Source organism: Anabas testudineus, chromosome 24 (assembly GCF_900324465.2).
Source record: "Anabas testudineus chromosome 24, fAnaTes1.2, whole genome shotgun sequence".
Classification (NCBI taxonomy): Eukaryota; Metazoa; Chordata; class Actinopteri; order Anabantiformes; family Anabantidae; genus Anabas; species Anabas testudineus.
In genome coordinates this window covers 17,958,349-17,980,792 of record NC_046632.1, presented here as the reverse complement: position 1 = coordinate 17,980,792, position 22,444 = coordinate 17,958,349, and the positions used below count along the sequence as shown (strand labels likewise).

The following is a 22,444-nucleotide window of genomic DNA, read 5'->3' as shown; positions in this document are numbered from 1 at the left end:
TTCGCTGCAGTTATGAAGATAACACCCACTGGACACAGGATCCCAACATCAATTCATCTTTTATTTCACGGTTTTCCCTCGTTTCTAAAACACATGGACCATTGGAGAGAATCCTCTCAGAAATAAACACAGAAGGACATTTTTGTCCTTGACTCACTTGTATTTTACAACTTTAACAAGTTCTTCCACTTAAAAATCACAAGTTACATAATAAGTGTTTTTTGTAAGCAGGAAAAAAGGAAAAACCAAAAATGTCATTGTACAAGAAAAGAGTAAAATGAAAAAGATGACGTTTCTCCTAAAAATAGCAAATCAGAGTCCACCATCATTTCTGATTTATTTCCAGTTGTATCTTCTGGATGGGGGCGGGGGAGGGTAACCTCTGCCAGAGCTGTAGCCCTGAAAGACAAAACCCAAGAGTCAGAACAAATTCAAATAAAACCCAAATAAGCTTTTATATTCACATGTATAAAATTAATTCACTGTCTGATTTTATTTGTTTCACATTCTTGTTATTAAAAAGACTAATTAATATCGGACAAAGTGATTTAAACTGAAAATATAAATTAATCCAGAGGAATTCAAAGATTCTTTCGTGTTACTGAGCAGATTTATTTAAAGTTTAATGTTTCAGAATGGGAAACGGAAAATATATTTTTTACCAAAGAAAAAGTCAAAAGCTACGAAAAAATGTCAATAACAAGAGTAAAAATAAAACTAAACTAACTCGTTCAAATCTATGCACAGAGAGATGATTAATTACATTTAGCAGACACTTTCTTAATGCAGCTGCACCTCGGATCAAATCACTGGACTAAAACAAACGGCTGAAAACTTTTACAGCTCCAGAGTAAATAAATAAACTGTGAATCAACAGAAACAAAACTTTTCACTTGTTGTCTGATGCAGATAAATCAACCGTCTCTACCAGACTCCATGCTGTTTTTTCTTATTTTAAGTCTGAGCTCATGATTTAAAACATGACAGTAACTGAACTTTGTTTTAGGGTCAAACTGCTGCATCAGTTCCGCTGAAGTTCAGAATCTGCAATAAACTTATTTTTAAAATCAGATTTTAGTTTGAGAAATGTGAAACAATCTGCAGCTGATGATGGATCGACGGAATGTGCTCAGAGTTTCAGATGAAGGTCAAAACGCTCCTACACCAAATTCTTCACATTGTTCTGATGTAAAAACCCTTGATGTTTGTGTGGATACAACAGGAGCTGAAACAGTCCGTCGCTCAGTCAGAGATTTTAAAATATGTTTGAGAACTGATGAAGTTGTTTCTGATGCAGAAGTTCTAAATATTTACTGGATCCTGATTCTCTCGTGAGGATTTGCTGAATTTCTTTAACATTACTGTAAATTGAAAATCTTTTTTGTTGTTTAATGTTTCTTGGATAAAAAAGCAGCTTTAAGATTTGACAAACAGTCTAATAAGAAGTAAAGTTATTAGATTTACATCTACACTCCTAGTTCTAGTACTTTTCATACATAAACTAAAACTTGATGAGTTCTTATGGTCTGTACACAACAGTTAAAATAAGCTCAGTGTGATGTTTATAGAATAATCCATCAGTAATTAATCCAGTAACAGGATTTATGTTCACTTTAACATAGTTTATGTTCTTACGTTTCTAATGCAGGACTTTCTTTCTAACAGTACTCCTACACTGTGGTAACGAGTACTTTAAATTCTGTTTGTTCTGCCCCGAAGGTCCAAACCTGACACGAAGTTGACTTTGGCCAATGAATCTCTTTAGAACAGGTGTAAAACTTTTCTAGTCTGATCACGTTCAGTTGAAAACGCCGCAGCGGTTGTTTTATGAAAGCCACTTGCTGTGACATCGCTCTGACACTTATAAAGGTTTTACCTGATGCTGCTGCCCCCAGTTGTCCCTACGATCGTCCCGGCGATCGTGCCAGTCGTCTCTGCGCTGATCGTAGCGCTGCTGGTAGCCGCCGGGCCCCCCGCCTCCCCGGCCGCGGTTCATGTTCTGCTGGTACGCCGACTGCTGCGACTGCATGGCCCGATCCCAACTGTGACCCCCGCCTCCATACTGCTGCTGCTGCTGCCTGGAGACACGAACAAACCTGTTAAGCTCCCAAGGAAGCACCGTTAAGTACTCGAACAGATTAAAACATGCATTTTAGGAACAAGTTGAGCTCCAGGTTTTGTTTTGAGCTGAAGTGGAAATCGAGACCTTCCAACCTGAGGTAGCTGCACTCAAAACGAACTGCTGCCGACAACTTAGTGCGTTTAATTCACTGCTTTATACAAATACTTTATTATCTCTGATCTGTGAAGTCAGAAATTATTTTTGTTCTGCTACAGAAAGTTGACTTAATCACCTTTGAATTCATTTCTGATGAGGTTTTACTCCAACACTGTGGGCTGGAAAGTGAATGATTAAAAACATGTTAAGCTTTAGTTAAAAGTTTGGCCAGGTCATTTTGTTTTGTACTTTTTAAACACGTTTTAATACATAAAGCAAACTTTTCCCTGTGTCACTAATATTCTGATGTTTGACTTTTTACGCATTAATGTGGACACAACACCTGAGTCTTTACTAAATCAAAACACTTAGATTTAAATTATTTTTATGTCACAAAATAGGACAAACATAAGTTATTAAATGCAGTTTCACAACGAGAACATACAAAACAACACAAGCTGAAACAAACAGATTATTTTTAATAATTTTAGTCATTTTGAAACAGAAATTGTCAAGTGACATTTTGAATTGTCTGGTTTTGTCTGATAAACGCCAGTAATGAGTTTATGATCACAGAAAACAACAGAGACCAGAAAGTATTCACATTTTTTATATTTTCTGAAGAAAAATCACTTTTTGTAGTCGTCTTACATTTTATACCAGTTGAGACTGAATGTCTGAACTGTTTGTTGCCACCTGGTCACATTTTCTACAGATAATGATTAAAATTAACCCCTGATGAAAATCTTTTTAAGCAGCAGCATTAAAAGGAGTGTTTCATTAATAAAATACAGTCTAAGAGATCAAATTTATTTGAACTTTTAACACCTTCCTATACTTTTATTTCCTTGACTTCATGTCATTCGTGTGACTTTTGCCCTGATGGTTTATTTTTTCATCATAAATAAAAAACACCACTTGAAAAGTTTTGATTTATTCATATTCTGGGGACTTCGCAGCCAAAAATGAGATAAAATGCTGGATTTCCTGATCCAAAAGAGAGAAGCTGCCTTTAATTCTACTTTGAAGTGGACTCGCTAAAATCCCCATCGACTGGAATTTGTTGAGGGATCGAGTTCTCAAAGAGATAAAACAGCCTCTCGTCACAGATGACTTCGCGTCGACGCACATAAAAGAACAGAGTATGAAATGAACATATTCACATATGGCTCAGATCGCCCTCATCTCTCAAGTGAGGCCAGATTGCATCCCTGGGACAAAGTGCAGAGCCGGTATGCTGCGGGACCTCCAGGCAGCTACGAGATAATGTGTCAATGCAAGAGTGATATTAGTTAGAGTCTCTTCTTAGTAACAATGAAGAGAGAAGAAACTAAGAGAGGCAGCACCATCCCTCATTACGTAACCATGTCACACTCTGGCCAGCGCCGGACTTAACGGATCGCCGGAATCCATAATCCCTCTCTCCAAGTTCCTCCTGCATTTCATTTGGTCCGGCCCTGAGTAGTTAAAGAAACTGTTTTCAGTCGCCACTAATAACTACTGACCTGAGGTGACACCGAGCCACAATGGGCCTGAAAAGTTGAACCAGAGAACCTGATTAGGACTTTAGAGAGGTCTGGAGCCAGAATCAATAGTTGGTCTGTGCGGTCTGTGCGGACTCTGCGGCCGCGGCGCAGGGAATGAAGCGGCCTCCGAAAGCATTAGTGATGCCTCATTAAGTTGCACAAACCTCCTTGAGAGAAATTTGTTTTAGAGCAACAGGGAAAAATCTTAATTCAGTAGCAGCAGCAGCAGCAGAGCGCTCGTGCAGAAAGGCTGGAAATCTACAGGGGGATTTAGCCGGAGACGAGACAACCACAGACCACAGACCACAGGCCTTGACATGTTTAATTCTACCTGTGATAGTACAAAAGGAACACACAGGGGCGAAGCTTCCCTGCAAAAATCTAATTTTTAACTTTGAAAAAAAAGGTACAAGTTAAATGACTGGTGGATAAATCTCCTAAAGGTCCTTGGCTGACACAGTAACAAAAACTAAAAGGAATGAAAACACGTTATGCCCATGTTTGACTTCATTATTATCCAACACACAGACAGAAAAAGTTTGAGTGAGGAGGAAAATGTCGGCGTGTAAACAGTGAACTTCGCTTCTAAAGACGACCAGAAAATGAGATAAACAAAAAGCAGAGAAACCAGTCGCAGACTCACCTTGGATACTGGGGCTGGTGGAAGGAGGGAGGCGCTCCCAGCAAACTGTTCTGCCTGGAATCTGCAGAGAACAAAAGGCAACATGTTCAGAAGTGGCTCTGCTGAAGTTTAGTTAAGAATCAGAGCGCTCAGTCCTCCCGAGCAAGACGACAGTCTGTCCTAGAGTTCCTTGAGCTTGTTGTTAGCGGTTATTCTTTTGTGTTATGCCTCGCACTTTACCGTGATTCAGTTTAAGTACTCGACTGGATCATACAACAAATATTTCACATTCACATCCTCTGATTTTTTTGAGCTAAACGGCAAAGAAACCTGAGAAAATCATCCAGTTACTTTTTTTTTTGAAGCAACATTAAACATGGATACTAATTAACCCAATTCATGTCGGCTTTAACCTCGAAGATTAAACAATGACTGAAAAATGCAACGTATTTAATTCTGTCACGGATACAGAACGAATCAGTTGTCACGATAAAATTAAACTCGTTCGAACATCAAATCACACAGTTGTGGAGGTGGGGAGGTGGTGGAGGGGATGCAGACGACGGGAGAAAGCAGCAGCACCACATTTGCATTTTTTTGTTCAGAAAATGAAATAAGCATTCAGTCGGCAGCATTGTGGACGCCTCAAGTACCCTGGTTCCATCGCTGCGAGCCCTTCACAAAGACACACTTATAAAGAAAAAAACGAGCGGCTTCTTCCAGATTCGCTGTTGCCAAGGCGATGACCAGCTGCGAGCTGCAGACCTGTTTGTTTATAGGGGCAGGCCCGCTGAGTGGCTCAACTCAGGGTGGGTGAAGGGTGCCATGAAAAGGACCTAGAGGCTCGAATTTACAAACCTGGAAGACACTCTGTTAAAAAAATTGACTGATATAAGTTCAGAGAAGCTGATACTGATTTGCACTTGAGTAACCTACTGTAACACATACACACAGCAGATTTATCAGCAGGTAATGATATTTGTGAACACTGCAGTGAACAGGAAGAGAGGCTCAGTGGACGATGGCTGAAGAACTGATAGTTTTCAGACTGAAATCACAATTTAACAGAACAAAAAGCTGCAATAAACAATGGATGTTTGTGAATATTTCTAAGTACCAACATTATTTAATATGCCACCAGTAACATCCCTCAACACAGCGATAAGCCCCGATTCACAGAGATAAAGAATGAGTTCACATACATTCTTCAACCAGACTTCAGTACTGGAGCATCAGCATAGAACTACAGAAAATGCATTAAATAATAATTCGGATTTAATTCTGACCCGCAGATCACTTCTGAGCCACAGAGATAATTATCAAACGTTAGCATATTATCACACTAGACTAACAAAGACATAGTACCTACTAAACACCTGCTTGTTAGCACTAACTCTTAATATTTAAATTGTAAATGGTCTTTTGTTCAGATTTCAATCTGGCTTTAGCCAACATAATATTTATTGTTAGTATAAAGGATTAAACAAGATTTCTGAAAAAGACGACTTGGGTAAATTGTCAGCTTTTAATATTGACAGACCATAGGTTCAGATCAAATCTCCAAGGCAGCATCACAGATATGAAATAATAATCATAACAAGTAGAATACCTCAAGGTTCAATTCTTAGCAAATTTTGAATTTCCTTGGGTTTGAATAGAATAATTTTGAAAATTCTTGGCAAAACTTTACTTTTCCCTTTCACCAAGTTTCTCTGGCTCTACCAAAATTCATTCAGTTCAACTAAAGACAAGATGGACCACAGTATGTGGCAACAGAAAAGAAGGACGAAAGTTCGAGCTAAGTTGGAAATCTTAAAATCTAAAATCAGACTTTTAGCATCTCAAACTCTGCTGCTAGAGATCCAACAAGCATGAGGAGAACTGAGTACATTACATCTGATATTTTAAAAACAGCTTTCATGAGAGTCGTGTGTGCTAATGAACAGGGTTCTTACGGCCAATTCATGGTTTCCACTTGTTCTAGTATGCTCACTGTGGATGTGTTTCTATTCATATTCAATTTCTTTGTTATATTTTATTCCAACTTATTGTTTTAAATGTCATTCCTCTGTTTGAAATGTGCTGTATAAATACATCTGCCATACCTTACAGTAACCTTTGTACAGTACAGAGTACTTGAGCAGTAAAGTGCTTTTGTGTTTCTTTTCATACTGTTTTTTTATTATTTATGTTTATGTTTATGTTTATGTTTCTATACTATTGTTGATCAGTGCACTGTTGTTAAGAAGAGCACCCACAGTTTCGATGTACTTCCAATGTGCACAACAATACCGTTTAATCTATTCTATTCTAAATTAACACATTATTAATGTAAAACAGACAAGGATCTCATGCATCTAGAAGGATGTTGGAACAGCTCACGATAGCTACAAGGGTGATAGTATACAAGTTCAAAACGGGAGGCTGTTAAGCATTTTGGAACTCATGAAAATCATTATAATGAAGGAAACTGAAAACCAAATTAATCCTTTTTTAGTTAACTTGAAGGGAAGTCAAGTAGAAAATATTCCACCCGTTCTCTGCTTACCACTGCAAACAAAAAGTAAAACATACAATTATCAGCCAGCAGGCAGACTGCTGTCGCCACATTATCATTTTGTTTTTGTTATTCAGTTTTCATGTTTGATTATCTCCTCATCCAACAAACTTTAAGTGGACCACCCAGTTGGGCTTCAATTATAACTCCACAACACTCTGGTCTTCTTTTCCTCATTGCCAGCAATGACTCAAAAGAGAAAATTACAAGTGGACACCTGTCAATCTCCTTAATTAACAATGATCTGAAAGTGTATAGACCTTCAGTCTGTGGCGTACAAAAGCCAACAAAGGATTACGCTTTAAATCCTTAAAACACGCTGTGTCCACTGTATTAATGCAGGGATTACAACGGCGCTAAACAACTAAACATCTCTCTCCACCTAAATTTCAATTAGTTCAGCGACTATTTGACTCAGCTCCTGTCCAGACGGCTCAGGTCTAATAACAGAAGCAGGACAGTAACTTTTCAGTCTGCTAGACAAAGAAGAGGAACAGACTCCGTAAACTCTACCAGTTTCCACTCCTGATGCTTTACAAGCCAAAAGATTAAAACCTCTAAATGAAAGACAGCTCAAGGGAACACAGCTAACCCCAGTTACAACCAGCAACCTCGATACCTGATACAAAAAACATTAAACTAAATTAAACAAAAATTAAACACCAAACGATTCCCACTGTTCGATTTTTAAAACTAAATTCTGTCAGTGTTGTGATAAAATAACCCAAACAGTTAAACAAGAGCTTATATTAGAACATTTTGATGTTAATTTATGACTAAACTTAAATCAAACCACCAACTAAAGAATAAATATAAACAACCAAGAACTTCACAGTACTGTCAGCACCAAGGCCACATGAATCTGCTGACTTGTTGTGGTTGCAGTTGGTTGACCAGCCAGTGTGAGCAGCTATTATGTGTATTTGTTACTCTGAAGTGGCTGAGGGGTTCGGAGGCTTGTCAGCCACTGTGACCGCTGGATGAAACCGTTACTTTGCTGCCCTGGTTAAAATTTGGTGTCACTATGTGTCAAGACAATAATGGCCACCAGCAGAGATTCCCTGGCTGGTTATTAAAGACCAGCTGGTCCGGCTGCGGCGCACAAAGCCCCACAGCATGTTTCAGAGGCGGCATGTTGACACATCACTGCAGGAGGTAGCAGCACCGTCAAAGGGGGAAGTTAACTTTGGTTTCAACCCTCTTCAGGACGCATCACACACCCAATCAAACGGGATCCTCCTGGGTGCTTTTATCAGATGGGGCCACTGTGTCCAGCAGAGCCACTCGACAGTCTCATTACTGGCCCTGGTCTCCTACAACGCTAATCACCAACCAACCCCCCAAAATCACAAAAGCCCAGTGCAGCAAAGCCTACAGTGATTACTGGCCAAGCAGAGGATTGCCCCTGAGAAAGTGTTATCTGGACAAAAGCAAGCCCCTGGTCTCTGCTGCAGAATAAGGCCTGCTTGTCAGATGAATCACATTCCTAGAGATGCCAAGATTATAGTTGGTCCAGATTAAGCTTTTAAGATCAATGTTAAAAAGACTCGAGCTGGAGTCAAAAAATCCTCTGAGACATTAGTGTTGTTACAAAAAGCCAAATAACTTCAGAAAGTCACAGTGATTGCTCAAAGGAAAATCAGAAAATCAAAGGTTTAGAACTTTAAACAGAGTAAAATCTGCAAAAATGAAATATAATATAAAAGCTAACGCCAGCAATGGCACATTTCTGTTCCAGGTACTTCAGCTGATAAGATAACAATCATCCTCTGTCACCGGAAACTGGTGGAGAATTGCTGATGAGCAATGCTGAACATTTTTAACAATTCCCATTTATTAAAATAACAATATCTTCATGAATGATGGAAAAACGTAGAGCAAGTGAGATATATATATAAATATAAAAGAATGCCCTGGATAGTTAATTGGCAAGTTTAAGATTAAGAACAAGCGGCAGAGGCCAGGGGAGGTGCTGCCGCAATCCGGAGGAGCCAAAAACCCCCATTTGCATCAAGTGCCACCAGAATAGCCATGACTCCCCCGCACACTATCAGTGGGCAGATGAGATTATTCATCTACTTGCAAATTGGCACATCAAAGTCAAGCTGAAGAAGAGCTGGCAGAGGACTGAGGGGACGAGGCCGGGGCCGAGCACAGACCGTGATTAGGAGCTGGGAAAGAGATTCTGCCTCCGTATGTGAGGAGCTGTTCAACCATCCCTCATGTGATGAACAAAATCATATAACACAATTATTTGTGTCTTAAAGAGGGACATTCTCTAGTGCCGGGTCTTCCACTGGGATGACATTTCTCCATTTTGCATGATTGTAAATATTTAGGTTTTGGACTGTGCATGAAGAAATTAATTGATTATGATGGTCATTAGAATATTATTTGGGAATTCTGTATATAGGTTTTTTTTAAAGGTCCTAAACACTGTAAAGTGTTTTGAAATGACGTCTGTTGGGATTTGGTTCTATACAAATAAAATTTAATTAACCCAGAATAGAAATATAAGAAGCAGTTTAGACAGTGTTACTTAAACATGTTCTGGCTTCAGCTGCTGACAATAGATGAGCTGTTAGTTGGACAAAAGTGAAGAACACTAAATACGACATACTCTACTTTTCACATGCTAGGGGTTCCAAATACTAAAGCATCTGATTAGGTCAGATATACTGTATATATTATCTCATTAAAAGGCTTAAACTAGAGATACAAATGAAAGTTTGACTGCAGAATAGAAACTGACTTGACACCATCTGCTGTAGTGTTCAAATTAATTCAGTCGTACAGTGGTGTTACAGAGCAGCACTTCTTCACTCAAAGAGATCTTTTTCTGTATAGAACAGAGAATTTAAGCATGTTGTCCAATCCTTCATGGAATTAGCATGACGTTGTGCTGTTGAACTTTGTGGAGGTGGACTAAAGTCCCAAAATAATAAACTTTATCAGTCGTCAAGAGCTCACAGTAATGTGCATCACTATATATTAGTTTATTGGTGTTTGGTGTGTGTGTGTGTTTCTTACGTTGGAAAGGCTGCTGGCCGCCGCTGTGTGATGGAGGGTAGTTTCCTCGGTGGTAGTTGCTTGGTGGTGGAGCGTTGCTGTACTGTCCACCGTGCTGGTTTCTGTTCAGATTGTGACTGGGGGGGGGGGGGGGGGAGAGAGAGGTCTTTAGGTCTAAAAAACAATTCACAACAACATGTCCTCTAAATACAATCTCTCACATTTATAAAACATGTGTGTCCTATTCAACCATTTAACAAAGGAAAACTTCAAAGTCAGTATTTATCTGTGAAATCTTTACACACGACTTGGTCATGTGCTGAAGTTCTACAGAACCCATGAAAACTACATCATGCAGTACATTTAGATGCACCTTAGTAAGTCTAGTTCCAGTAACATAAGAATGACAACCATGGTTACCATAATCAGTGTACAGGATTAGAGAAAGACCATTTCCTCAGATAGATCTCTCTTCGAAAACGCTGATTTCTCTGCCATTTAGATTGTAGATTTGTTTAACAATGTTTCTAAGCTGCTTTATACAGGAACATGTGTGCATAACAAAAAGCTGCAGACAGGGAAAGCAGCAGAAAGGAGTGGCTGGAATAAAGGTGAGATCATTACACAAAACTGAAACTAATACAAAATGGCCTGTACATCGTTTTCTCCTGCTGAACGTAAATCTTGTACTGGAATAAGAAGCTCATTTTCTGTTTGTTGTAACAGTATTCATATATAGACTGTAGCCTGTAAGTAGGAGCATGTAAACGTAAGTATAATTAAGAAACAAGGTTTTTATAATCAATACAGAATATTTGAGAAACCTGAATCCTCCAGGCAGTTTTCTCTTAGAGAGTGAATTACTCAGACAGATGAAATGAAAGTGCAGCTGGACAGAAAGAATTATTACACATAACAATTCAAACTTGTGGTAAGACTAATTCTATTCAGAACTGACTAAATAGCTTCAATAAGTCTAAATAATTCTGTTTGCACAGGTGAACAATTTTTTAATAGGTGTTAAAAACCTTCCTTTTGCTTTTATTCAACAAAGACAGCAGAGTTCCTGACAGAAAATAATCACGTTGTTGGGCCCATGAGCAAAAATAGCAGTTGCAGTGGTAACCCTATTGTTCACAGAAGCACTCATCCAGGCTGCTGTGGGTATGCCAGCTATTGCCAGCTCCTACTACACCTTCAATGTTATGTTCCACAGCCAATAGCCTGTTTTTATTCTCTGGATCGGATTGTGTTTGTGCTGTTTATCCATTTAAGCTTCTCCCAGTTTGTAAGTGGACAAACAGCATTTAGCAATATTTAAATAAAAACAGACATCTGGTGGGAGCTTGGCAAAAGAAGCCAGTTACGCTCATCATGATGTCCAGAAATGTAGGGTAGACCCAAACAATGCCGGAGAGACTCTCGTATATATTCCATCCGGCCTGGGTAAACCCTGGAAACCCCGCAGAAGAAGGGGCAAAACATCTGGGACTACCTAACTTAACCCGCTGCTCCAGCCCAGCTCAGGCTTAGGATGGACAGAATCAGATGTGATGATAGTTATGTCTTTATGCTGCCAAAATGTTCAATCCAATCTGATTTATCGACAAATACACAATTAGAGAGTATTAAGAAAATAATGGGTAACACCTAAAGATACTGTTTTGCTGTACTTTTCTATCTTAATTTGAATTGTTGCTTATAGGCAACAATCTAAGTATTTAAGAGACAGTTTAGTCTGATTCAGACTGAGAGTGATTTGTTTTCACTGCTGTAACATTTCCTCTGCATGAGAACCTTCAGTCTGTGCTGTCTGAAGTGAAGTGGATCTGCATTCAAGTTAAATTAGATTGGTTAAACCACAAAGGTTATAAATGTTTGCATGAATTACGCACTAATGTCTACAATATAAGAGGGTTAGATAATAAAATAAACTATAATCAGACTCGTGTCAAGACACTCGGTATAACAGCACGGTGTGTTATTGAAGCCAATATTGACACACTACTACTGAAACTACAACTAAACCCCAAAAAATAAAAAATATTTTCTTAATAATTTTATCTAGGTCTTCTGCGTCATTGAAGCACCTGCCTGTTCGGCCCTATCAGCACATAACGGCTTCAACTAATTATTTAGTTTAGCAGAGAATAAGAGAAAAATGCAGTACATTGTGTTTCTTCAAATCTGTGCATAATTAATTCACAAACATGTCACAATCGGACTGAGCCAGATGTTCAATTATTCACATTTCCTTAATGATAATATCAATGTGTGGAGGAGAGAGCTTAGATCACAATCAAGGATGACTAGTTAATGGGGAGCGTTAGGATGGATTCAAACATTTAAACACATTTTCCTTTTAAAACACTCTGCTCTTCTCCCAAATCTGAATACTGAGTCACGGCAGAATCAGCAGTCATTGTTTAGCACTGCTTACTATAAAATTATATCATCACACAGAACCATATGTTCTACAAACAGATGTGTTTGTTGAGGTTTAGAGGTTTCTGGAGAGACGGTGCTTACTGTCCAACCAGTTCTTCGAGTTTTGACAACAAGTCTGGTTCCATAGTGGCACATACTCTTTGGTGGTCTAGAATCAAGAACTGTTTGCATGAGGGACTGGACTACTGTGACCAACAAGGTCAATTAAAGCTTGGTTATGAAGTATATAACAAATGTGTTGATAGCTAAAAGATGAAGGTAACGAAGGCCAACATTAACATCCTACGGTCAGTGCTGACGTATCAAATGTAAACAGCTCAAACACAATTCTTTGGTTGCAGTGCATGTCTGGAAAAAAATATCCAGATAAACTTACCTCAGAGCCCTGAATGAGGACTGGTCCAAGTGAGCCTGCTGCCTGTTTGGGTTGAAGCCCAGCTGGGGTCTCCAAGGTTCCCTGTTCCCTTTCTCCCAGTCACCCGGCTTCAGGACTTTACTGGGAATCCTGAAAATAAACAGAAATAGGCATTTTATAATGACATGAAAATGGCTTCTGCTTCTTCTGTTACAACGCTGCTGTAATACAAGCTGTTAATAACGAAACCTTTTTAATCTATATTATATACTGGATTACACTGCATCAACACATTCTGATGATTATACTGCGTTTTGCATTATTAGATTCCAAAATTAACGTAACTACAGGTTTCAAACAAACGTAGTGGAGTAAAAGTACAACATTTGCCACTTTGAACAGTATTCAGATGTCTTCACTTTCTGCACATTTTACTGAACGGTTCATTTCATTTTTAAAGACTTACTATTTCAGAAGGAGACAATCAACGTGAGTATTTAGAGACAATCTAAGACCTGGTTGATTTTGATCTTTTCATGACATTAACAAACATCACTTTTAACAACGGGCATCTGCGAAATGAAAAACTCTCCACATCTGAAAAGAAGGCGCTTTAAATGTTCAGACGGTTAATACTGAGCTAAATAAGAGTTTACAAATGAAAACCCCTTACTTTGCTCCAGGCAGGAGGACCGCCTTGAACACAAAGCCATCTGCATACTCTGGATCCTTGAACTTCACCCTGGAAAGTAGAATAAAATATTTCAGTTGAGAGGAAACGAGTTGCATTAGCTCACATTTTTAAATGAAGAAAACATACAATGGAAAATCTCCTCTTTGACACAGAGATTCTGAGTTTGTAATGTTTTAAGTCGAGAACTATTCTGTGATGATGTGTTGTCATTTTCTTCTCAACCTGTCAATTTTCAGAGAATGGCTACACTTTTGTGTTACTGTAATGAAAGGTGGGTGTAGAGACGCACACAGCTCAACACTGATGTGTCTAAAAATACTCCAAACTGATTGTGAGTAATATATTCATCTGAGATAGTCTGTTAAAGTATATATACACAGAATACTATGTGTTGTGAACTGCCAACGCTGGGATTTTCAACTGCATGTGAACATTTGTTATGTTTGTTTATAGTTTCTGTGAGTTTGACTATAATTGTGCTTCAAATTGTAGGTTTTAATGTGGTGAAGCGTGGATAATAAAACAAGAGCTTTTGATTAGATATGATTCTACACTGAGCACTTAACTAACCAGGTTACTCAGAGAAATCAACCAGTCAGGAAACGTTTACATACATAATGTTTCAATTATAAATGCAAATACGTGTAAGAAACCCAGTTAAACATGGAATATATGCAGATCAGTAATCTAATTTCTGCTCTACATCGAACATATATTAGAAACAACTCACAAGATTAAACAGAATTGCAACAGATACTGCTTCCTATATTTTGTGATTACATTTTTAAAATGTGTGGTGTAAAGCTATTTATTCAAACTTGGTGACAAAACTTTGTGTTATTATCTATCATCATGACCGATGCTGGTTTCCCTGTCTGCAGCCTTTTGTCCTGAACATGCTCTCTTGTTATAAGTTGATTAAAAAACCCTGTTATCAGGTTCCTCTAATCCTCTAAACCAATTAGTTACCTGAAAACAGGGGACAGTTAAGAAACTTACTTGAGAGAGTCGACTATAACCTGGTTACTTCAGTGCATGTAAATGTACTGAGCAGCTCAGTCTTTGTGTGTTTGTTGTGTTTTTCATCATCTGAACATTTCACTGAAATCACTCTTTATTCCAGACAGACCAACACATGCAGAGTCAGAGTTCAAGTCTAAGCATTTGTGGAAAAAAACAGCACAACATCCAACACACAGCGTGTATACTCAGCCTGTCTGACCACTTGCCCTTTTACATTTGATCTATTTAGTGTTTTTCTTTAAGCCGTCTAAACCTGCCATTAAACTTTATGATTAATGTTTTCTATTTAGTGCTAATTTCTTCTGGTTCCAGACAGTTTATGCTGGCGATGACGATGTTCTTACCCGATCGAACTGTTGTGTGAAATGTCACGCAGCATTGGGATGGGCGACTCCACTGTCCTGAAGGATTAACATCAGAAAAGAATAAATCACCATGAAAAACTTGTCAGGCCAAACACTCTCCCTTAAAGAATTAGAGTATTTGTCAAAAAACATGGGATAAATTGCAGCAAAAGGGAGAATAATGCATGTTCCTTACTTATCTGGTAGAATAGGGTCGTCATCAAGATTTAATGTACCTTGGATTCCATGGCACAGCTCTGGAGGTATCTCAGTGCCCTGAAGAAGACAAAGGTAAGGTTAGTGGCAAGTGCTTGATGATGATTTCATTCATGGTCAACACAGCATGTGTTACTGTACTCTACATTAAGTATCCTCACATCTACCACAGATAATTACTTCAAGGCTTTTCTGTTCTGATAGCATCAAGGTCACAGTTTGTGATCGCACTTATGTTTCGGTGAGAAATAAAACTTTGTTTTTCTGAAGTGGATACCTGCTGAATAACTAAACGCTGTGTCTACACTGCAGGCGTTTTTGCTGTGTTCTCTAGTTGTCTGTTTTACGCACATCTTCCGGAACAGATAACTCCTTATTTTTAGTCCCACTCAACTCAAAAATGCATTTTGCTTTTATTTTACTTCACTGTATTGTCCTCTGCTATGTAGTCTGAAGGATGTTTGTGCAGAGTTTCTCTGAGCTAACAGGGAATTGTATACACACTGTGTACACTGTGATTTAGCAAACGCTCTTACAAAACTCTAATAATCACCATCTAACTAAAGATCTTTTTTTCTTACGATTTCCCCATGAAAATAACAGAACGCAGGAAGAAAATAAGTCGCTAAGCTAAAGACAAAGCTGCAATGGTTAATGTGTGATCCACTTGTTTGCTGGGCTGCACTACGTTTTATTTCTAGGTTACTGGAGATAGGCACTGTTAAATACAGGAAACACTCAGCTATTTTTATTTGAACGATGAATAAATGTACGACAGATGCATTTTTAGACATTTATTGTGATGCACCAAGGAAGATCCTACACACTCACTAAGGTTTTTATAGAAAATGTGACAATTTGTTAAATGAAAAATTTGAAGGGCACATTTAACAACACAGCTGCCATTTTACATGTCTGGTGAGAAATGTAATATTTTGAGATCTGAGTGCTGCCAAGATGTTTATAGCCTGCACTTATTGTTGGGACAGAGCACATCCTGTGTGGACACAGATAAAGGCACATTTCCATTAAGTGTCTTGATCCTATTCCTGATCCTTAGAGGATAAACTTTTTTATCTTAATGAGCTCAAGAGCTATTCTCTTATGCCACCATCAGAACAAACTACATGTTTATCTCTAATAGATGTAAGACACTAAAATGGATAGATTATTATTGAGGGATGTTACGAAATTCTGAGTAGTTAAAATTAGCAAGATTTGTTTTCTTAACAATAGACTTGTTTTACTTGCTGCTGCACTTTTTGCTTCAATGTTCAGACATCGTCAGTACACAGAATTCACTCAGCAAGTCAAACACAAATCTAAATAACAATTGCTTCGATTTACAAATTCATAATCAGCAAGACTAAATCCAACTCTGGGGACACCTGCAAAACCACAGAGCACATCTGCAGCAGAGTGTCGCAGCTTGTAATGCAGAGCTTTTCAACGGATGGAAAAGAACCAGAGAAGGACTGCTGATTGTGCCACAGTTAAGATATTTGACAAAAATAAAAAGATATTACTGTAGGAAATTTAAATTGTGGCTAAAATTAAAGACCGCTGACAAAACTCATCCTCTGCTTTCTGCCTGTTAGACGCCAGTTAAATCTGAATTACTGCTGGATCTGATGTGACTGGGCTCTTGAGATTAGTTACCTCATGAGATTCTGTGCGGTAGAGTTCCTGGATGAAATCAAAAAGTGGGTGAGACTTCCCAAGAAACAACACGTCGCTTCCCAGGCTGTTTCTTTTCACTGCAACAGAGAACAAAGCACAGCTGTGGTCAGGGAAGATGAACAACACTGATTACTGAAGAGACTGGATGACAAAGTAGAAAAGATAAAGAGAGGGGTGATGAATGAGAATATAGAGGGAAAAATTTAAATGGATGTCTTCTAGTAAATATGCACTTATTTTGGATGGTGTCAGTCTAGCCTACTGCAATCTCTGTGTTTCATCAGTGACGCTTACAAATATAAAAGCTTAGATAGGACACACCAACAATACAGGTCCGGTTCCACGCTGCTGCAGTAACTGTGCAGATGTTTTGGTCGCTGATTTTGAATTTGTTTTTGATAGAAACATGAATTCATTTGATTTCTGTTTATTAGATATTTTCAGTCTCAGTCTCAGGAGTATTCTGAGGCTACAGCTGCTTTGGTTACAGGTGCGGTTGTCTATGGCGAGGTTATACAGTAGAGGAAAAGGTTGTCTGCTCTGCTCCTTGTCCATTTTTTACATTGTGTTACATTACATTGTTTTTATCAGTTCAGGAATCATCATAGTTATTTCATCATTAGTCATTTTATTTACATTTTTACAAATAAATAAATAATAACACTGGAGTGTTTCTCACCTTCCTCAGGTGTGAGGTCGGGGTAGACATCAGCCAGAGCCGCCCTCAACCGTCGTTCATCCACAAAAGGCAACAAAGCCACACCTTTAGAAAGAAGCAGACAAACAGTTTGTTTCTAACCTCAGACTTGTCAATAACATTCCCAAAAAGAAAGAATAAACTATAATAAAGAGTATAGATAGAGAGTATATTGCTGCCAAGGGGGGGTGGGTTAACCCGTTATTAATTACATATAAATCATTTTCAGTTGAGGAATCATGACTGTTTGAATAATCAACATCCTGATCCACCTCTAAAATCAGGGTTATTGAGCAGGAGGGTGACTCACCTTGCCAGGCGTATTTCTTGCCATTAAGATCAATAGCAAAGTCGTCAGGGTAGAAGTCGATGATGGAAGAATCCTGTGTAAAGAAAGAGTTCAGAAAAAAGCTGTAGAGCCTGGTGAAACCATCAAAACTATGGCTTTGTATTAGAGACTTCTGATTTGTCATTACAGTCTCAGGAACTCTGCACCCCTAAAACTTACCGGGCCGGTCATGAGGTTTCGCCATGTTTGGGGCAGGAAGTTGCCGCTGGCAGCAGGAAACACACTCATCAGCTGCTCCAGTGGCTTAAACTGCAAAAGGCAGCAGCAGACAAGTGGTTTATATTGTTATACAATTGTTATTTATCATTGATAGTGTGACTAAATTCAACAACAAAATGACGCAAAGCAAACTGAGCATCACTCACAGAGAAGACGAGACAAAAAACAGGAGGAAAACAATGAGGTATCTTACTGGTTTGGTCCCTTTCTCGAAGTCTGTGAACATTCCTTTGATGTCTTTGAAGTCAGAGGCGAACGGGGCGTAGTGGAATGGGAAGTACCACTTCCAGGAGGCACAACCCTGCAAAACAACATCAGGTCATGTCTCCTTGAGTTTTAAGTTTTACCAAACAAACAATGCAGCCACTGATTGTTTGTTGGGGTTTCTATGTTGAGATTTCATCACCAGTAAGTTTTAACTTTCCAGTCTACAACAATCAATGTTGCCTGAAACTGAACAGGTAATGTTGTAGTTGGAGCTAACTACTAGACAAGACCTTTACAGAGCAATCTGCCCTAAATTCAATACAGGAACTGAAAGAGCTTAAAAGAAAAGCATTTAACAGTTTAGATTTAAAAGTGGCTGCAAATGGTTCAGACAAACGCAGCTGGCTTTCTAGAAGATCACAAATATACTTCAAACCATGGTTCTTAACGATTTTAGACAACAGCAGCCACACTAACATTTACTGTCCTCTAACAGGAACCTGACATTTGTTGGTTGTCCTGGTTCCTGCTGCAGTTGTAACATGATCTTTCTAAGACCACCAGACAAATGACTGTTACAGTTAACCATGTTGCTGCTACTGAAGATTTCTAAAACTTCCTATTTGTTAGAGATGATAAAATTCTGGTTTAGTTTTTGCCTGAATCAGATGTGAGTCGATTCAAATATTTGTAAATTTTTTAAGTTTTCATCTTAATATGTCCATGGCCAAACTATAACTTTCACTCTTCCCTTCTTGCCAAATACAATATTTTTTCTGTTATGTCTAAAATGTGTCTGGGCACAAGGCCGTCAATTCTTGCTCTTAAAATGAAAGCAACTTCCTTCTTTTGCTAGTTTTGTCCAATAAACAGTCAAATACTAAATATATTCCATCTCGAATGACATAAAATAGTCAAAAGGGGAGTTGAAACCAGAAAGTTGTGTCTGATAAAAGAGAAGTGATTGATTATAACACTGTTTGATTTGATAAGATTTGCTGTACATGTAACGGTTAATGGCTGATATTGACTTATCCTCTTCTTTGTGGTGCAGAACATTTTTATTTTAAGTACTGACTTAATACTTGAGATAATGTCACGACTAACAAGCCAACAGCACAGAATGAGGGTTTAAAAAAAGATGACTAGGAATAATAATAATATAAAGCTTTTCTTTGCCCTTTTTCCACAAAAGTTCTGCTGCAGCACAAAGCTTAAAATCCACTGATCAGACTAACGTGGCTGAGCTGACATTTAAAAACCTCCACGAGTCTCAATCCTGATCAGATCGGTGTTTTAAACTATGTGAGAGTCTGAGCAGTAACTGCAGCATCAAAATTAAATATCTGCCTGACGTCTCTATATTCAAACTCTGTGGACTGGAAAATAAAAAACTATCTGCTCCTTGGAAACATGTGACAGTGGACCCTGAAGAGTTTAGGGACAAAATATCCTCTTGCATCTCAAAAATAAATCCCCTCCTCCGCTCTCTGTTTGAGAAATGTCTGTGTAGCGAGCAGAAATGAAGATGAATAGAGGAAAAAAACCCTGCAGATCCAGCATTTGGACCACTTATCCTTCCTGAGCAAACATCTCATACCAAAGAACGACCTTCACTTCCCACAATCCACCTCTGAGAAAACGAGGTCCTCGGATAAATCCACCAATCCTCACATCTCAGCCAATCTGGTTTTAAAGCCCACCACTCTATTATTAAAGATAGTCATTCAAATGATAATATGGGACTTTAACATAATAAAAGGTGTGTGTGTGTGTGTGTGTGTGTGTGTGTGTGTGTGTCCAGTCCCCACATTCAAATAATCACAGAGATCATTTATGGCAATATGACAAAATGTTTTGTTGAGGATAAATTCATTTGTGATGGTGAACAAAAGGGTCAAAGCCCAAAACCACAATAACAAAAAATAAATTACATTTTCTGTCCCATTTCATAACAACACAGAACAAATAAACCAAAAAATAAACCCAACTGCTGGACAAAAATGTTCTGTTGTTTCTTGTTTATCAGTGCAATTTTAGATTTAATTTTCTATTTTACAAAATTCTGTTGATCAAATGAAGACTGAACCTAATTTTTATTAATTGGTCTGTGAAACGATTAAATTGCATGTTCCCGTTTACCAGTATCAACCTAACATGACAATCTAACATCCAATAACATTTATTTTTATGTTAGTGAGAACATTCTGAATTTCTGTGCAGAAAAACTACAAATGCTTATCGAACGTCAAATATTTCTGACAAATTATTACGTGATTCAGATTAAACTACTAAAACTACAATATGCTTAAAATCATTGGTTTATTATAAAAAGAAAAAAACGTATTATCTTAAACATCAGTTTGTTAAATAAATTTTTTTTCAATTTTTCAAATAATTTAACTAAATAGTAAAAAAAATTTTGAATCTTTTTTTTTTTTTAAAGTTGAATTTCAGTCAAGGAACTGGGATGTTCAGTAGTGTGTTCTTTTAAAATAAAATCAAGTGGCCTTCACAAGAAAACAGAAAAGCTACACTGAAAAAGTTTAGTGAAATAGTAGTAAAGAAAATAGACGAATATGAAAAGGATAAACAGGAAAGAGAATTCAAAACAGAAGAATGAAAAGACCAGTTAGCCGAAAACAAAGACAAAACAGAGAATTCTTCTCCCGTTTCTCCTTTACGTCTACAGATCGGTTCTATGTTTCCCTGATCTGTCCACGTTGTTCTGATCAGTTTCAATTTCCACTAGATTTTACCAAATAAACATCAGGTTTTCATCTTTGCTTTTTTGTCTTATCTTCTAAACTTTTGCCACAAACAGAAGCTGTACACACTCACACCAACACTTTCAGTATGTGGTCAACTGAAAGTTGTTCTTCAGTCTATAAAAGTTTTGACCAGCTGCTCTTTTGCTTTTTCTGTGTGAACCTTGCACAATTATTCACTTCCCTTCAGTATCCAGGTGCATCAACCAATAAACGAGTCCAGTCTGACAGTCATGAAACAAATTCTACTGAGGGAAGTTCTATGACTTATCAACAAAGTCAGTAAACTGTAAAGATAATTTATCTCCTCTCTGTAACAGTGACAAAGCAGCTACATAAATTACTTATTTTTTTGGCAAAGGAAAAAATGTAAAAATAATCATTCACCCTGGTGAGAATGCATCAGTTAAACTGATCGTTAATGGACAGTTTCTGAACTCGATGCACCTACACGTTACTAATGCATCAAACTATGTTAAATCACTTCTAGAGCTGCACTAAACTGCACCTCACGTAGTTTGTTCAAATGCTTTCCTCATTTTCTTTTCCAATGATGTATATTGTTATATTCAGAGAATATGAACACAATGGTGGATTTAATAATCCATCTTAGATATTTTTAGTAAAAACTGAAACTAATGACAAAGATTGAGATCAATTTGCTCTATCCAATTAGTAAGAAAACGCTGACAATTTGGGAACAAACAGTCTTTTCTTCAATGCGTTACTGCCACAGAAACACTGTCAGCATGAAAAACACCATCACACCAAAAAAACACAAGGAATCGGATCCTTAATGAGCTGTGCGTGATCACAACTCTGCGGTAGCAGACAGAACCGTGAATGTGTGGCAGCAGAGAGAAGACACGTCCCTGTCCGCTAAGGGCCTGCTAATGAATTCATCCAGAACAGCCCCCTGAGACGGGCTTTGGATTGGCGAGCATGTGGAGTCAACACAGAGCGTGCATATGCCGAGCGCACAATCAGCCTGGACAAATCAACCCCGGCTCAGCCTGAGGTGCCACGGCTCTTGTGGAGAGGGCCCACAGCTGATTATTTCATTTTGAAATAAAGATCAATATTTTACAACAATAAAATGATTTAGTGAATAATCACATAGCAAACAATAACTGGAGATTTAAAAAACTGCTGAATTGAGTTCTTGACCTTTAAGATGAAGGAAAGAAAGCGCTCGCTCTGTTAGACACACTGATCATTAGAAGTTTGTTAATGGGCTTCTTTAATGTATTGTTGATTCTGGTAGCACCTTTGGAGTAGAGTGGTCCATGTATGGTACTCTCTAGTCACTACTAAGTTCACCTGTTAATTAACATGTATGGCTGTGTGATAGATTTTAACCCAAGCACACATGTAGAAAAGTGTTCAGATATCTACTTGTGTTCTGAATGTGTAAGAGTAAAAAGTACAACCACTGGAAAGCATAGTATGATTTTATGTATTAATCTGCCTTTAAATCTTTCCACCTTTTCTGTTGTGGTTTGTTCAGTCAGC

General features: G+C 38.1%; 1 protein-coding gene across 1 annotated transcript in view; it reads right to left on the bottom strand.

Annotated features, from left to right (window-relative positions):
- Positions 1-40: 40 nt before the first annotated feature.
- xrn2 (5'-3' exoribonuclease 2) overlaps positions 41-22,444 on the bottom strand; it is a 31,591-nt gene continuing 9,187 nt past the window's right edge. Inside the window, exons 19-31 of the mRNA XM_026341464.1 lie at positions 18,151-18,258; positions 17,898-17,987; positions 17,700-17,772; positions 17,372-17,455; positions 16,672-16,769; positions 14,993-15,072; positions 14,797-14,853; positions 13,409-13,477; positions 12,757-12,885; positions 9,954-10,069; positions 4,388-4,448; positions 1,877-2,078; positions 41-399 (exon numbers count right to left, since the gene is read on the bottom strand). Coding sequence (XP_026197249.1) covers positions 337-399; positions 1,877-2,078; positions 4,388-4,448; positions 9,954-10,069; positions 12,757-12,885; positions 13,409-13,477; positions 14,797-14,853; positions 14,993-15,072; positions 16,672-16,769; positions 17,372-17,455; positions 17,700-17,772; positions 17,898-17,987; positions 18,151-18,258 — 1,230 coding nt within the window. The 3' untranslated portion in view covers positions 41-336. The remainder of the gene's footprint in view (positions 400-1,876; positions 2,079-4,387; positions 4,449-9,953; positions 10,070-12,756; positions 12,886-13,408; positions 13,478-14,796; positions 14,854-14,992; positions 15,073-16,671; positions 16,770-17,371; positions 17,456-17,699; positions 17,773-17,897; positions 17,988-18,150; positions 18,259-22,444) is intronic.